The 17,064-nt window shown below is 51.2% G+C and overlaps 2 protein-coding genes across 7 annotated transcripts in view; one reads left to right on the top strand and one right to left on the bottom strand.

Moving 5' to 3' along the window:
• The window catches only part of sf3a1 (splicing factor 3a, subunit 1), a 48,121-nt gene extending 46,769 nt beyond the window's left edge, over nucleotides 1-1,352 (bottom strand). The window contains exon 1 of the mRNA XM_038785345.1: nucleotides 1,216-1,352. Within this exon, the coding sequence (XP_038641273.1) occupies nucleotides 1,216-1,269 (54 nt within the window). The 5' untranslated portion in view covers nucleotides 1,270-1,352. The remainder of the gene's footprint in view (nucleotides 1-1,215) is intronic.
• Nucleotides 1,353-1,591: 239 nt separating this feature from the next.
• ccdc157 (coiled-coil domain containing 157) overlaps nucleotides 1,592-17,064 on the top strand; it is a 95,728-nt gene continuing 80,255 nt past the window's right edge. For 2 of the 6 annotated variants that reach the window (XM_038785742.1, XM_038785481.1), the window contains exons 1-2: nucleotides 1,592-1,667; nucleotides 4,520-4,896. In XM_038785742.1, the coding sequence (XP_038641670.1) occupies nucleotides 4,649-4,896 (248 nt within the window). In that variant the 5' untranslated portion in view covers nucleotides 1,592-1,667; nucleotides 4,520-4,648. The other 4 variants (XM_038785802.1, XM_038785642.1, XM_038785559.1 and 1 more) reach the window with 4 other exon arrangements.

Genomic DNA, 17,064 nt, shown 5'->3' with positions numbered 1-17,064 from the left:
ACCCTTCATGACTTTGAATATCTCTATCAGATCTCCTCCCAATCTTTGAGATGTTGAAGAGTAAGTTTTCTTTTCAATCTGATCATATAACAGGCGCGATTCAACTAATTGGAAACAAAGTACCATAGCGAGCACATTTAGCCGTGTTTTTCCCAGCACTAAACTTATGGCTCCAAAACACCATTTGCGATAAATAAGGGGCCCCAGCGGGGAACATGCAGCCGAGGCCGCACACTTCTCAGTACAGCAATAGATCAGGATGCCATTTTAAAATCCCGATCTCCAAGGCCCTCGACATGGCACCAAACCCCAATGCACTATGGGAGGGCCCCCGGCACCCCCAAAGCGCACCCAGGCCAGATTGCTAGTACACCAAAAAAATGCCAGTTTGGCATCCTGGCAGTGCCAACCTGGCAGTGCCACTTGGGCACCTTGTCAGTGCCAGGGTCTTGAAGAGTAAAGTTTAACGTTATTAATTGGGGCCGGTTTTAGTGCAAATTAAACACAGCACCTGGTGTCACTGATCGGCCTGAGACTGAGAGAAATTAGATGGCATTCTCTCCCCCCCCCCCCCCCAGCCGCTGATGCTTGTATGTTATTTAACCATGCGTCACTCGCATTGTTTTTGGGCTCCACTCACATCACCAGCAGGAATTACAGCCTGGGAGGCAGGATGATTTGTGGGAGGTACAGTGGTCAGCACTGCTGCCCAACAGGACCCAGGTTTGATTCCGGCCTTGGGTGACTGTGTGGAGTCTGTACGTTCTCCGTGTTTGATATCGGCCTTGGGTGACTGTGTGGAGTCTGTACGTTCTCACTGTGTCTGCAGGGTTTCTTCTGGGTACTCGTTTCCTCCCAGTCCAAAAACGTGCAGTTTGTGTGTGGTTACATGGATAAGGTGGGGGAAGTGGGCCCAGGTAGGGTGCTCTTTCAGAGGGTCGGTACAGACTCGACGGGCCGAATTGTCTCCTTCTGCGCTACAGGGATTCTATTAAATCTATAAATAATAGATGTGGGCTCGGAGTCCCGAAGCTGGGGGGGGGGGGGGGGGGGGGGGGGGAGGGAAGAGAGAGAGAGGGGGATTGTTCTGTTGAGGGAGACCCAGGCAGTGAGGTGGAGGCCTGGAGTTGGGGGAAGGGGAGGCACCACATTACATCGACACGAATGACAACGGAGCCAAGTTTTATTTAATCCCTTTATTTTCTTTCAACTCACCTGGTTTGTTTCAGTCTGAGGTGGCGGCAGAGCTTGCACGGGTCCGGCCGGCATGGCTCCGGTACCGGGAGAAAGGGGGAGGGGACAGACCTCAATCCGTCGCAATTCCGCCAACAAACTCAGGGTAAACAAGATGGTGGCTGTGGACTGCACCATCTGCCTCCACTATAGGGGGTGGAGAGTTAGGCCAACGTCACACATATTTAACAAGGTTCGCGCCTCTAATCACGAGACATCTGAAGATCAATGTTTTATTTAACTTAATTATATTTTATTATTGTTATGTTTGAATGGGAAAGTCCTTTTTATTTGTTTGTGAACCCCTGGCTTGCATGGCACAGCCCTTACGTCTTGTGACGATATCACGCACGTAAAACGCGTGCGCAAACAGAGGTCATGGCACGTTACGTGCGTCCATGACAACACGTTCTCAAACTAACGGTCGGCCGCAGGTAAACACGGTTTCGGTCACACGCTGTGTTTGCCCCAGTAACTATTCAACGCCTCACTGTTTACCCCGTTTGGTGCAAAGAGCTTTGTAATCGCGGACCACGGGGTGTGAGACAAGATCTTACTGGAGATCAGAAAAATCTGTGCAACTGATTTGGGGGCTGCTGCTGGCTCTTCGTCTTTTCTTCATGTCAACAGCTTATTAGCCATGGGGAACACTGCAGTCAAAAGGCAATCCTGCCCCCACTTTTTGTCATACCCGCACAACCGCTGCGAATCAAGGGATTGACGGATTCTTCCTCTTCTGCTTTGGCAGTCCCTCAGGATGGAGGATGACTTGCTTCCACTCCGGCTTGATGGGTAGATGGCTGATAAGTCCAATGTGTGACCCTGCACCCCCCCCCCCCCCCCCCCCCCCCCCCAGACGCTGCCCCATGCTGGGCGGGTGGTGCTTGAAGGGTTGGGTTAATGGTTTTTTTGGTGGCTGGTGCGCCACCTCGGACGTCTCGACTTCATCTCATGATGTGTCTGGTGCCTTCCCAAATAAGCCTTCTCCACTTTGGTCGATAACAAGCCAAGGTGGCCCACGAGTCGGCGAGTATGACCTCTTTAGGGATGCTTTGAGGAGTCATAGATTTTTACAGCGTGAAAACAGGCCCTTTGGTCCAGCTTGTCCATGCTGCCCAGTTTCTATCACTAAGCTAGTCCCACTTGCCTGCATTTGGCCCATATCCCTCTACAGCCACCCTGTCCATGTAACTGACTAACTGCTTTTTAAAGGACAAAATTGTACCTGCCTCTACCACTGCCTCTGGCAGCCCATCCAGATGCTCACCACCCTCTGTGTGAAGAATTTTCCCCTCTGGTCTCTTTTGTATCTCTCTCCTCTAACCTTCCTGAAAGCGTCTCCGCTATCCTCCTAAGAGTCTCCTTCCGCGACCAAGTTTTGAGTAGAGCAATTGCTTTGGGACAAGCTGGGGTATTATCTAATTCACTTCTTCGTCTTCCCTTCCTGCTCAATTCCTCCAGAAAAAACGTAAAGAGGGATATTTTTGAATACATGATACAGAAATGACAAAGTTGGGGCGGCACATGGCGCAGTGGTTAGCACTGGGACTACAGCGCTGAGGACCTGGGTTCAAATTCCAGCCCTGGATCACTATCCGTGTGGAGATTGCACATTCTCCCTGTGTCTGCGTGGGTTTCACCCCCACAACTCAAAGATGTGCAGGTCAAGTGGTTGGCCACACTAAATTGCCCCTTAATTGGAAAAAAAAAATAATTGGTTACTCTAAATTTAGAAAAGATAAAAAAGAAATGACCAAGATACTTTTGTCTTTATATATTGTTTCAACGAAGGATGCCCAGAATTATGTTTATCATGTTACAATATTCTGCTGAAAAGTAATTCACAGAAATGGTTATAATGGTTGTGATTTCTGCATATAAAGCACGGTTTAAGTTATTGGCATATTCTTACATCATTAGTTTTATTTAGTCATGTTCTGTCATCAAAAACATATCTTGTGACTTTGGAAAATAATTTAAAAGTAACACATAAATACCCTAAAACAAAACATGCATAATATTTATATTTCTGAAATAGAAATGTGAGTAATGTGTATTGTCCATATTGTTAGGTGTTGTACTGGTGTTGAACATGAATGTACTCACATTATCCTTATGATTTGCATCAGATGCTGTTAAATCTTTTGGCAGCAATAGCCAAAGCATTGAATATCATTGTGTTATGTATGTGAACTGATGCGTGTACAGAATCTATAGATTATTTTCAAGGAATCCCTACAGTGCAGAAGGAGGCCATTCGGCACATCAGGGCCGGGATTGTCCCCTACCCGGGGGGGGGGGGGGGGGGCGGGGGGTCCCGGCGTACCGGAGTGGCGAGAACCACTCCGGCGTCGGGCCTCCCCAAAGGTGCTGAATTCTCCGCACCTTTACGGGCTAGGCCCGGGCCGGAGTGGCTCCCGCTCCGCCGACCGACGCGAACGGCCTTTGGCGCCCCGCCGACCGGCGGCACGGCTGGCCGAAAGGTCTTCGCCGGTCGCCGTGAGTCCGCGCATGCGCCGGTGCATCAGCGGCCGCTGACGTCACCCTGGCGCATGCGTGGTGGAGGGGGTCTCTTCCGCCTCCGCCATGGTGGAGGCCGTGGTGGTGGCGGAAGACAAAGAGTGCCCCCACGGCACAGGCACGCCCGCTGATCGGTGGGCCCTGATCACGGGCCAGGACACCATGGGGGCACCCCCCCAGGGTCAGATCGCCCCACGCCCCCCCCCCCCCAGGACCTGCTCGCGCCGCTTGCTCCCGCCGGCACCAGAGGTGGTTTAAACCACATCGGTGGGAGAGGCCTGACAGCAGCGGGTCTTCGGCCCATCGCAGGCCGGAGAATCGCCGCGGGGGGCCTGCCGACCGGCGCGGGGGACCGCCGACCGGCGTGGCATGATTCCCGCCCCCGCCGATTCCCAGGTGGCGGAGAATTCCGGCCACGGCGGGGGCGGGATTTACGCCGGCGCCGGGCGATTCTCGGAGAATTCCGCCCCTGGTCTGCACCGACACTCCGAAAGATCACCCTACCTAGGCACACACAATCCCCGTAACCTCACCTAACAGTTAGATACTAAGGGGCAATTTAGCATACCAATCCACCTAATCTGCACATCTTTGGAGTTTGTTCATTAAGTTTCCGAAAATATTTTTAATCTGGTTGCAAATATTTTATAAGTGCAGGACAAAGTAAACAATGCGCCATTACATTAAATTATCATTTAAAACTGCTATTTAGTTTATAAACTGTTGAAACAGCATCCTTAATCTAATTATTTTTTATTTCTTACAGATTAATTGAGCTTGTGGAGCCATTAAATTGTGGTGGCAATTACTTTATGATGCAGTAGCATTTTGAACTTACAACAAAGAAAAGTTTGTAAGACGATGTACGAGGTGCCTTCATTTTAGGAGTTTCAAAATGACACTTCTTCTGGGAAATCAAAACTGTTTGGATTGTTTGCGCAAAGATGTCACAGAAGTACAAGGGATAATCATAGATGTGTTTTCACGGGTTGGTGCAGTTCGCTATCCATCATGGAAATTTCCAGATAAAACAGCATGTGATTTGGATCTTGTTACTTTGCTGAAACGTTTTGATTATGTAGAAGACGACCCAGAGTACACACAGCATTCTCATATTGTGTTGTTTGAATTGGTGATCGACAGGTAAGATACAAGTTGCTCTTTGGCTCTTCTGAAGAAAGCTCTTACTGTGTTTGCTAGAACTCGAGCAGGAAAGAACCATTATACACTCCGTTGTAATTACTCATAGACATAAAGTGTCAGAAAATATTTCCACCTTCAAACAAATTTACCCCGTTATTTTTGTGCCTCCATTTCACAATAATAATGATACTGCTGAAAAAGAGAAATGCTGTTGCAGCTTTTTATCTTGTACTTATCAGACAGAGGCAGGAATGTCAAATTTCAGAGGAAGCAACAATTTGCATTGCAAGAGAAAAGGGTGCTGATAGGTTGGCAAGTCAATGCTGATTGATCGAGGGGTTGCCATGAAGAATGCACTAGGAAACGTTCTCCATGTTTTTCTTAATTCTTACTTCTTATACTAGCAACCAATGTGAGATGTAACCAATCACTGTTTGTCGATGTACCATTTGTCAATGTTCTCTGTTGATTATACTTTTGTCTACTATGTACGTACTGCATACGTTCCCTCGGCCGCAGAAAAATACTTTTCACTGTACTTCAGTACATGTGCCAATAAATCAAATCAAATCAAATGATCAGTCGGGCTCACTACAAGACTCACTTATAATTGCTAGAAGTTACATATATGCACACAGAGGGATCTATCCTGTACAGACAAAAGGAACATGTCCAGATAGTGCACGTGTTCTGATTTAAACAATGTGCAATCCTTTGTACAGTACTGGCTTGCCCAAAGAGTTTAGCATTCTATTGACTTTGTTGATTTTTCTGCAGTGATTACACTCAGAAATCCATCAGCACCTTTAAGAGTCTTCAAAAAAACTACCAATTTGGTTTAACTATAGCTCAATAATAACCTCTGTGTCAGGTCTTGGAGAAAGAGCATTGGAGGATGTTGTCTGGAGATTGTCGCTTCATTGAAATAATGAGCGAGTGCTGCACTGTCAGAGGTGCCAAATTTCAAGATGAGATATTAAATTGAAGCCACATTTAATTTCTAAGTGGACACAAAAAAAGCATGACACTATCCAAAGAAAAATATAGCAAGTTCTGTTGGCTACAAGAATGTAGGATGGTGTAAAAACTCAGCAGGTTTGGCAACATCTGTAAGGAGAGAAAACAGAATTAACATTTTGAGTCCAAATGGCTTTTCAGAATTGAAGAGAGAGAGAATTTGTTAGATTTTAATGATCATCATAAAAAAAGATTGCCTGGTCGTTTATCTCATTGTTTGTTGGACCTTGAGCACAAATTGCTTCTCACATGCCCCAGCTTCACAACAATGAAGCAGTACTTCATTGAATGTGAAAAACTTTAGGAGGTTGTGAATTATGCTATACAAATGTAATTATTTTTTACTTTTTCTACTGAGAACTCAACACATGTAATAGAGTTGTTGTTTCCCAATATAGAATGTTCACTGTCTTCCCATGAGGACAGGCCCCACTTAACTAAGTGCAGAGCTAAGCCTATGGACTTCCTATCTCCAGCTCCTATTACGCAGCTTACTAGTACAGATGGCCAATCGTGCATCATTCTGAGTCTCAGCTGCGGATTCTGAAGAGCAAAACTAAGAAAATACGCAATGTTTTGATAAATCCAGTTCAGTACAGGAGCTGTTCACTTTATAATTTGAAAAGGAACAAGCATGATAATCACAAATTTAGCAGTGACAAAATTAGTTAGGATTGTAAGTGGAATAAAATGGCATCAAATTATAGATCATATTTTGCACATTCTCCTGTGTCTGCGCGGTTCTCACCCCCACAACCCAAAACAATGTGCAGGATAGGTGAATTGGCCATGCTAAATTGCCCCTTAATTTGGAAAAAAAATGAAAATGAAATGATAATCGCTTATTGTCACGAGTAGGCTTCAATGAAGTTACTGTGAAAAGCCCCTAGTCGCCACATTCTGGCGCCTGTTCGGGGAGGCTGGTATTGAACGGAAATTGAACCGTGCTGCTGTCCTGCCTTGGTCTGCTTTAAAAGCCAACGATTTAGCCCAGTGTGCTAAACCAGCCCCAGAATTGGATGCTCTAATTTTTTTTTAAATTACAGATCACAAATATCATTGTATATATAATGTGGTCCTAAAAGTAAATTCAAAGTGCTGATCCCACGTAACTATTCTCTCACATGAATGTTTCTCATTTGTTACTTTGATAAGAAAAATGTATGCTCTCTTTAAAATAGTCTTAATTTTTAAAATGCCATCAACAGGCATTTTACTATACTATTCAGTGGAAATTTTCTTTGATAAATTTTGCCAATGGAATAGCAATATAAAGAAAGGATTTCTGTGATGACTTGAGACCACAAAGCAGATAGTTGAATACGTTGTTTAATAGTTAACGAAGTTTAACAATAACTTAACTCAGCCGAACAGTAGTAACAGTAATAACTATGCAAACAGGAGCACCAGTAAAACAGGGGCGGGATTCTCCGACCCCCCGCCGGGTCAGAGAATCGCCCGGGGCCAGCATCAATCCCGCCCCCGCCATGTCCCGAATTCTCCGCCACCCAAGATTCGGCGGGGGGCGGGAATCGCGCCGCACCGGTTGGCGGGCCCACCTCGGCGATTCTCCGGCCCGCAATGGGCCGAAGTCCCTCCGCTGACAAGCCTCTCCTGCCGGCGTGGATGAAACCACCTACCTGACCCGCAGGCGTGGGCGGGCGCCGGGAACCTGGGGGGGGGGCGAGGGGCGATCTGACCCCGGGGGGGCCCCACGATGGCCTGGCCCACGATCGGGGCCCACTGATCAGGTGCGGGCCTGTGCCGTGGGGGCGCTCATTTTCTTCTGCCTTCGCCATGGTCTTCACCATGGCGGAGGCGGAAGAGACCCCCTCTCTGGCGCATGCGCGGACTTACGCCAGCCGGCGAAGTCCTTTCGGCCCCGGCTGGCGTGGCGCCAAAGGCCGTTCACGCCAGCCAGCGGAGCGGTAACCACTCCGGCGCGGACCTAGACCCTCAATGTGAGGGCTTGGCCCCTAAAGGTGCGGAGACTTCCGCACCTTTATGGAGGCCCAACGCCGGAGTGGTATATGCCACTCCATCTCGCCGGGACCCTCCCGCCCCGCCGGGTAGGGGAGAATCCCGGCCCAGGTCTTGCTTACAGGTCCCCCTCTTACAGAGTGAAAAGCCCACCACAGCCCACACATGCTCAGAGCCTTCAACAGATGTCAGTAAAACAATTACATTGGGGAAAGGCTTATAAGAATACTCTGTACTCAAAATGACACTCGAAAACTTCTTTTCCCCCCCTTAATTTTCAATCTCCCATCAGGATAGAAATACGATTAATGTCTGAAATTTACAAAAGTCTGTCAGAAACTTAGCGATTGTGATGCGACTTGAGCAATACCACTGGAGAATCTTGTAACAGTTGATCTGGAATTGTAGATGAAGATGTAGATTTAAGAAGGTTGCACAGTGGTTAGCATTGCTGCCTCACAGCGCCAGGGACTCGGGTTCAATTTCGGCCTTGAGTGACTATCTAGAGTTTGCACTTCTCCCCATGTCTGTGAGGGTTTCCTGCAGCTCCAGTTTCCACCCACAGTTCAAAGGTGTGCAGGTTAGGATTGGCCATGATCAATGTGTGGGGTTTCAGGAATAGGGGGGGGGGGATGGAGGAGTGGGCCTAGGTAGAGTGCTCTTTTGGAAAGTTGGTACGTGCTCGATGGGCTGAATGGCCTCCTGCACTGTAGGGATTCTATGGAATATCTGAACATGAACATTCCTCTTCCACACCCCCAATAGAGTCAACTGGCAAATCTGGAAACACAGGAACAACTTCCGGGTGAACATCCACAACACTTACTGGAGAATGTGCAAGTCTCATAAGTAAGAAAATTGTCTCAGGAGGACATAATACCTTGAATGGCAAATCCAACAAAGGGAGACGATTCAACGCGTCCGCATTTGCATTGCCTTCCCCTGGTCTGTCCACAATATTGTACTGATGAGCTGACAATGTAATCACCCAGCCCTGTATTCTTTCTGAGGCCATGGGAGGAATACATTTTGACTCACTGAAAAGACTCATCAACGGCTTGTGGTCGATATATATGAACGACCATAGAGGTACCACTGGTGGAATCTTTTCTCTGCAAAAATGAGAGCTTAACCCTCTTTGTCCAACTGTACATATTCCTTTTCGGCCTTTGTCAGCGTCCTAGATGCAAAGCCAATAGGTTTTTCGGACCTGTCCTCCATTAAATGAGCAAGTTCCTCCCAACACCGTAGGGCAAGGCATCGTACGACAGGATAAGTTCCCTGTCAGGATCAAAATGGACCAGCAGATTAGCCAATTGCAGCAACACTTTCCAATCCTTGAACGTCTTCTGTGTGGATTCCCACTCCCATTTGATTTCTTTGTGCAAAAGTAGGTACAGTACTATATAGATCTGACAAAAACTTTCCATAATAGTTTACCAAGCCCAAAAATGACCTGAGCTCTGACACATTCCTGGGCTCCTGAGCTTCCTTAATGGTTTGAACCTTCCCTTCCACAGGAGATGAGCCTTGTTCAGTGATTCTGTGGCCTACACTACATTTTGAGCCTGGAAAATGTGCTTGCTCATCTTCAGATGCAGTCTCTCCTCTGAAAACCTTTTAAAAACTTGATCCAGATTGCCACGGTGCTTCTCCTCAGTCTTCCCTGTAATTAAGATGCCATCAATACTAAGAAACAATATTTTTCACTGTATATTAATATATGTGACAATAATAAATCAAATCAAAGTAAACTGTAACCTGAGGGCCCAACTCTTCCTCCCACTTGGCTTTAATCCCCTCCATGGACACCCTGTCCTTCCCCAAAAATATCCCATAGATCTCCCAAAAATCTCCCATAAACCCTCATTTATTCTAACCCACCGGCACTCCCACCCAACTCCTCACCTTTTTGGCATTCGCCACTCAATAATAATACAATAAATTCAGGAAGCCCAACCCTCCCCCACCTGCCATCCCCTCTGCAGGACCACCTTCCTGAGGCTGACTACACCCCCCCCCCCCCCGGAAATAGAAATCGCGACAACACATTAATTTTCATTGCCTAATGCACCCGACCCGCCAGTGACAGAGGGAGGCTGTCCCACCTTGCCAAGTCTGCTTTCACCTGCCCCACCAAGCTAGTAAAATTGTGCCTACGGAGCCCATCCCAGTCCACGCCACCTGCACCCCCAAATACTTGAAGTGGGCTGCCGTCCTGAGAAATGGCAGCTCGCCCACTCCCGGCCAGGACACTACAAAATAGTCACTCTTTTCCAGGTTCAATTTATATCCTGAAAAAGACCCAAATCTTCGGAGAAGATCCATTATGTTTCCCACCAACGTACACGGCTCTGATATATATAATAAATTGTCTGCGTACAGCGACCCTTATGTTCCCCACCGATGCACTCGGCTCTGATATATATAACACCCTATATATAGGAGACACCCTATGTTCCATCCCCACCCTCGTACTATTCTCTTGCACAGTCCCAAGCTCCTTAAAGCAATGGGCAAAGGCTCTATCTGCTAATGCAAATAACAGAGGGGGCATAGGGCACCCCTGTCCTGGTCCCCCGGTGCAGAGCAAAGTACCCCAAACTCATGTTGTTTGTGTTGGCACTCGCCATCAGTTCCTTATATAATAGCCGTACCCACTCTGTAAATCTCGACCCTATCCCAAACCTCTCAAGAACTGCCATCAAATACTCCATTCTACTCTATCAAATGCCTTTTCCGCATCTAGCGCAACCACCACCTCCGTCTCCCTTCCCTCAGAAGTCATGATTACATTTAATAACATCCTAATATTTGAAAATAGCTGCCTTCCTCTCACAAACCCAATCTGGTCCTCCTGTATCACCTTCGGGAGGTACCCCTCCAACCACGCCGCCAGTATCTTCGCCAGTATTTTTGCGTCCGCATTCAATAGCGATATAGGCCAATATGGCTCACACTCCGTGGGTCCTTACCTTTCTTTAACAGCAGGGAGATTGAGGCCTGCCCCAATGTTTGTGGTAGCACCCCCTTCCCTATCGCCTCCCCAAACATCCCCACCAGCAGCAGCGCCAATTTGTCTTTTAAATTTCTTGTACTACTCCACTGAGAACCTATCTGGCCCTGCCACCTTACCCCACTGCATCCTCCCAATTGTCTCCTCTACTCCCTGTTCCCCCACTGACCTCTCCAGTTTGGTCCTGTCTTCCTCCTCCAGCCTCGAATAGTCCAATTCGTCCAGGAACACCCACATCCTCTGATCCTGCCCCGGTGACGCTGATCTGCACAAATTTTTATGGAACTGCTCAAACATCTTATTAATCTGGTCCAGGGCCACCACCAATTTCCCCCTCCCATCCTGCACCTGGACAATTTCCCTCACCACCATCTCCCTCCGAAGTTGGCCTGCCAGCATGCCTTCTCCCCATATTTGTAAATCGCTCCCCTCTCCCGCCTCAGTTGGCGCACCACCTTCCCCGTAGACAACCGATCAAAGCTAGCCTGAAGTTCCCTCCTTCTGTCCAAAAGGGCCGGATCTGCATCCCCTGTGGAACTCCTGTCCACCTCCAACATCTCCTCTATAAGCCTTTAACGCTCTTGCCTCCCCTCTTTATCCACCTTGACCTTAAACGATATTACCTGCCCCCTCACTACCACCTTCAAGGCCTCCCATACCACCGCTTATGATACTTCCCCCATACAATTACAGCCCGCGTACTCCTCAATCACCTTCCCATCCTTCTCACAAAAACTTCGGCCCCCAGCAACCCCGCATCCATTCTCCACCCAGGTTTCTACGCTACCGCTTTCTCCAGGACCATGTCCACCCAATGCGGCGCGTAAACTGAGATCGCCATCACTGAATACTCTGATCCCCTAACCCCTGCCAGCAATGCCTTCCCTGCCACAAAAAAGTCTATCCCTGAATAAACCTTGTGAACCGAGGAGAAAACGAATACTTCCGCTCACTCCTTCCTCCCTCGTGTGCCCCCCCCCACCCCCCACCCCGACTGGGCAAGCAAGCGCGGCTATGACCTATCCAGCCATGGCTCTTGACCAGATTCCAATCCCGTCCCACTATTATCTTGTGCGAATCCAAGTCCGGAATGGCCCCAAGCCACCTTCCTCACAAATCCTGCATCATCCCAGTTAGGGCCATACACACTTGTCAACGCCACCAACCTCCCCTCCAACTCCCCTGTTACAATCACATATCAACCCCCATGGTCCGCCACCACCTCTTATCTGGAACCTCACTCTCTTACCCACCAAAACCGCTACTCTCCATGCCCTACTGTCGAGCCCTGAATCAAATACTTGGCTCACCCAGCCCTTCCTCACCTATTCTTTCACCTTCAGGTGAGTTTCCTTCCATGGGGCCTCACGGTAGCATGGGGGGGCCTCACGGTAGCATGGTGGTTAGCATCAATGCTTCACAGCTCCAGGGTCCCAGGTTCGATTCCCGGCTGGGTCACTGTCTGTGTGGAGTCTGCATGTCCTCCCCGTGTGTGCGTGGGTTTCCTCCGGGTGCTCCGGTTTCCTCCCACAGTCCAAAAGATGTGCGGGTTAGGTGGATTGGCCATGCTAAATTGCCCATAGTGTAAGGTTAATGGGGGGGATTGTTGGGTTACGGGTATACGGGTTACGTGGGTTTAAGTAGGGTGATCATTGCTCGGCACAACATCGAGGGCCGAAGGGCCTGTTCTGTGCTGTACTGTTCTATGTTCTATGTTCTATGTAACTATCCAGTCTGGAGGTTTCTCATGACCCCTCACCTCCATCCGCCATCATCACAACTCTGGGCCTGGCCCGCTCAGTCTCTTTGTTGCCATCAAACCCCACCCCAGAATCCCCCATCCACTTCCTCTCAAAAACAGCTCACTCAGTATTAGTCCACTCCCCCCACCTTTTACACCTCCTAGGTCTATAAAAACCTGTTTGATCAGGTTCCAATGACTACAGCTCCTCCCCCCACCACACTCCCATTCACTAGCCAGCTTGAGCTTGCTAGTGTGGAGGCCCCTGCAAAAGCCCCACTCCCCACAAATCCCCCCTCCCTTACCTGGACCCAGGTAAACAAAGAAATCCCCTTCAAGCAGACAAAACCCCAGAAAACCGTCATTGCAAAAAATCCCAACTCCAACCTTACCCAAATAGGCAACCCCATTTAACACATATAACAACAGGAAATAAAAAATAGAACAATATACAATCTCCCACCCCCTACCCTCAGGCCAAGACCAATACTCAGTCCCATTTCTCACTTCTGCCCCAGTCCTTCTGTCTTCACAAACACATCTGCTGCTTCTACCACCTCGAAGAAAAAGTCTTTGGAGTTGTAGGTTGGAGTTTGCGACACAGTAGCATAGTGGTTAGCACTGTTGCTTCACAGTGCCAGGATCCCAGGTTTGATTCCCGGCTTGGGTCACTGTCTGTGCGGAGAGTGCACATTTTCCCCGTGTCTGCGTGGGTTTCCTCCCACAAGTCCCAAAAGACGTGCTGTTAGGTAATTTGGACATTCTGACATGTTGAATTCGAGTTCAACAACGGCGCGAAACGGCCCCAATTGCGATCGATTCTGGCCCCGGGAATGGGCTAGCATTGGGGCCGCGAGGAATACGGGGGGCGTGACGTCGGCGCGTAACGCCCGAATGATGCCGCTCCGCATCGTAAAAGGGCGCGAATCACGCACGGAAAGGAGGGAGGAAAATGTCGGAGCCATGGAGGGCCGCCCGAGGTGGGCACGGCAGCCAGTGCTGTGGGGCAGTGCCGCAAGAAGCTCCACGACCTCGCCAGGGTAAGTGCCACGAGGGTGTCCCCAAGTAGCAACCATCCCCCCCCATGTCCCTCATTCCCCCCCCCCCCAGGGGGGGAGGGCACAGGGGGGAGGAGAGTGAGTGGAGGGTGGTTAACAAAGTTGTCACAAACCCACATGAGCGCTGCAACCCCCTGGACCCCCCATCCTCTGTCCCCTCACACTCTACCCACTGGACCTTCCATCCTCTCTCCCCTCACACTGCCCACTGGACCATCCTACTCCTGGCCCAGCGTGTCTAACTAACCCTGTATCATTCTGTTCCCCAGGGCCAGCTGCCGAACGTCCAGGGCCGTCTGGTGCCACACACCGACGACCATCCGCGACGACCAACGCACCCAGGGTCGCACGGCAGAGGGCGGCAGGAGGTCGGCCAGGAGTGCCATCCTCCAAATCCGGGACTCTCGAGCGGGACGTACAGAGAACGGACAGTGACGGCTTTCATGGCTGTGCGTTGCCCGAAGGTCGGGACGTGAGACAGGACAGGACGGGGTCAGTGGACCCAGACGCACAGAGGACGGCGACACAGTCAACGGACTCACCTGACGCTGAACTGTACATGGGCCGCGTGCGCCCTGCGCTGGGACATGACTGGGACCAGGACACTCCTGAATTTCCTGGGTCACGGTCTGGTGTGCACCACACAGCTGAGCCGGTACAGCAGATGGAGGTCGGAGCAGCCGAGGAGCTGGACGGTCGGAGGGCAGCCCAGGCCCAGCATCCAGCTGGCGGCCAGACATTTTCCGGGTTCCTGGATTTACTCGACCCACCTGGACAGCCGATGCATTTTGAAACCCAGGGACACAATGACGGGATGAGGGCCGTCTTCCAGCAGCTGCAGACGCAGTTAGAGGAGTCAAACCGCGTCCAGGAGTAGGGAGTGGTGCCGCTCATGGCAGCCACCCAGGCCGACACTGCACGGGTGGCGTCGGCGGTCGAGGCAATGGGTGAAATGGTATCGGCCATGGGTCAGGTTCTGCAAGGCGTTGGGCTTCATGTGCACGCGTCATCCATGGCCCAGGAGAGGGCTGCCCTCTCACAGGCAGCAATGCGCCAGAGCAACATAACATTGCCGCCGCGCTACGGGCCCTGGCCGAGTCTCACCAGGCCATGGCCCAGTCCCAGCACGCCATGGCACAGTCCCAGCACGCCATGGCACAGTCCCAGCAGGCCATGGCACAGTCCCAGTAGTCAGTCGCTGAGAGCATCGACCGCCTGACGCACGTGCTGGATGGCGTCGCACACTCACAGGTTGAGGTCGCACAGTCCCTGGCAGGAATGTCTCACTCCCTGGACTCCGTCTCAGCGAACGTTCGGACCCTAGTAGATACCGTTGCAGGCCTCCAGGACTGGCAGCGCCAGGTGTCGGTGGGGCGACGGGGCACCTCCCCGCTCGCACCTCCGTCCCACAGTGAGGCCCGGAGGACACCGGGCTCCCCGAGGGAGGAGGAGGTTCTGGGGCTCGTCCCATTAACCCCATCACGGGACGTCCGTGAAAGCTCGGCCTCCCCCCGTCCCATCCCTGATGCATCGGGTGGGCAGCGGGCAGAGCAGGGTGGCACCACGTCATCCGAAACGCCCGCAGAGCAGCCTGGCCCATCAACGCCGGGTCGCCCCAGGAAACGAGTGCCGACAGGGGGACATGTTGCGGGGCGTGATTCTCAGCAGTCTGCCTCCACTCCTGCTGTACCATCTGGGGATTCATTTAGACGTAGTGGTAGGGCCCGTAAGGCAATGAAGAGGGACACAGAGTAAGTTGGCACGGGTGAAGGGCAGTTTAGTTGTAGGGGCTAGGGCAGCTGTACATAATATTCACCATTAAACTCACTATTGCACCTAACTTGTAAGACTGTGTGATTTTTCCGTTGCCATGGGGATCGTAATGGTGACCGAGTGTCGCTGGGGTTGACGAGCGGTGAAACCTCGGTGCCCCCCCTCCCTCCCACAGTCGGACACCGTAGTCCTCGCCACTCCGGCACCAGCTACCCCACGCGGGCACGTGATGGAGTGTCCCTAATGAACTCAGCGACCACCGAGATGGATGGTTCAGCTATTGCCATGAGTCAGACTTTGTCGAACGATTCTGAGCTCACAGCTCATCGCAGATCGGGCTGTCATCATTCAACATGGCACTGATCACACCCGCTGACACAGCCATCAATGTCGTGCCGTACTGTTGTGCCGCAGTGGTAACGGTGATCTCAAAGAGAAGCAGTGTACACGGAGCAGGGGTGCGGGGAGGGGGTGGTGGTGGGAGTTGTGTGCTGTCCGTCTGCACGACTGCCAATGCAGGTGGTAGTGGTAGTGTTCAGTGATGCCGTCGCACGCGACGCGTGAATCTTGCAGCCACCAACGCGTTGCGTGCCCGCTGTCCTCGCCGGTGCCGTCGTGCAGCCTCCTGGGCATTACCAGCACCCGGGTTGTGTGTGTGTGCTGCGCCCGACGCACCGCCAACCTCCTCCACCTCCTCCTCCTCCTCCACCTCCTTTTCCTCCTCCTCCTCCTTTTCCTCCTCCTCCTCCGTGTTGACACCACTGCCAGTGGCTTCTCCCTCCGACTCCTCCTCCAGGGCATCTCCCCTCTGCATTGTGATGTTGTGCAGCACACAGCATAACACAACAATGCGAGCGACCCTCTCGGGCTGGTACTGCAGGGCCCCTCCGGAGCGGTCCAGGCACCCGTATCTCATTTTCAGCAGACCAAAGCAGCGCTCCACCACACCCTTGGTTGCTGCATGGGCCTCATTGTAAAGGGTCTCCGTGTTGGTCTGAGGCCTCATTATGGGCGTCATCAGCCAAAACCTCAATGGATAACCCCTGTCGCCCAGCAACCAGCCCCTCAGCCGGGGGGGCCCATCCCTCAAACATAGCAGGGATGAATGACTGCGCCAGAATGTATGCATCATGCACACTCCCAGGGAACCTTGCGCACACGTGCATGATCCTCATTTGGGGGTCGCATACCACCTGGATATTCATGGAGTATGTCCCCTTCCTGTTAATGAACACTTCCCCGGCCATGAGTGCCTGCGGCCTGCACGGCGACGATGGGCCACTCCGTGGCCATTCCCTCTGCTGCTGCAGCTGCCCCTGCATCCACTATGGGATGTCGCTGTGGACGCTGCTGGATGTCCAACTGCAGTGCAGCGGCCCCAACCACTGCGGTGAACATCGCCGTTCGGTTCGAATACATTATGGTCACCTACAGAAGGGTGGTGGGGGGCAGGGAAACGACATGTTAGACGGAGGTTATTCGACACCTCGGCAGCCGCCTGCCACTGGATACCTGTGTGTCCCGGTGGCCTGGTCGCGCTGCTGACAAGCGGCCAGCCTAACCCCTGGTCACTTTCTGCGTCC

This window comes from Scyliorhinus canicula, chromosome 1 (assembly GCF_902713615.1).
Source record: "Scyliorhinus canicula chromosome 1, sScyCan1.1, whole genome shotgun sequence".
Classification (NCBI taxonomy): domain Eukaryota; kingdom Metazoa; phylum Chordata; class Chondrichthyes; order Carcharhiniformes; family Scyliorhinidae; genus Scyliorhinus; species Scyliorhinus canicula.
This window is presented reverse-complemented; position numbering and strand designations above follow the sequence as displayed.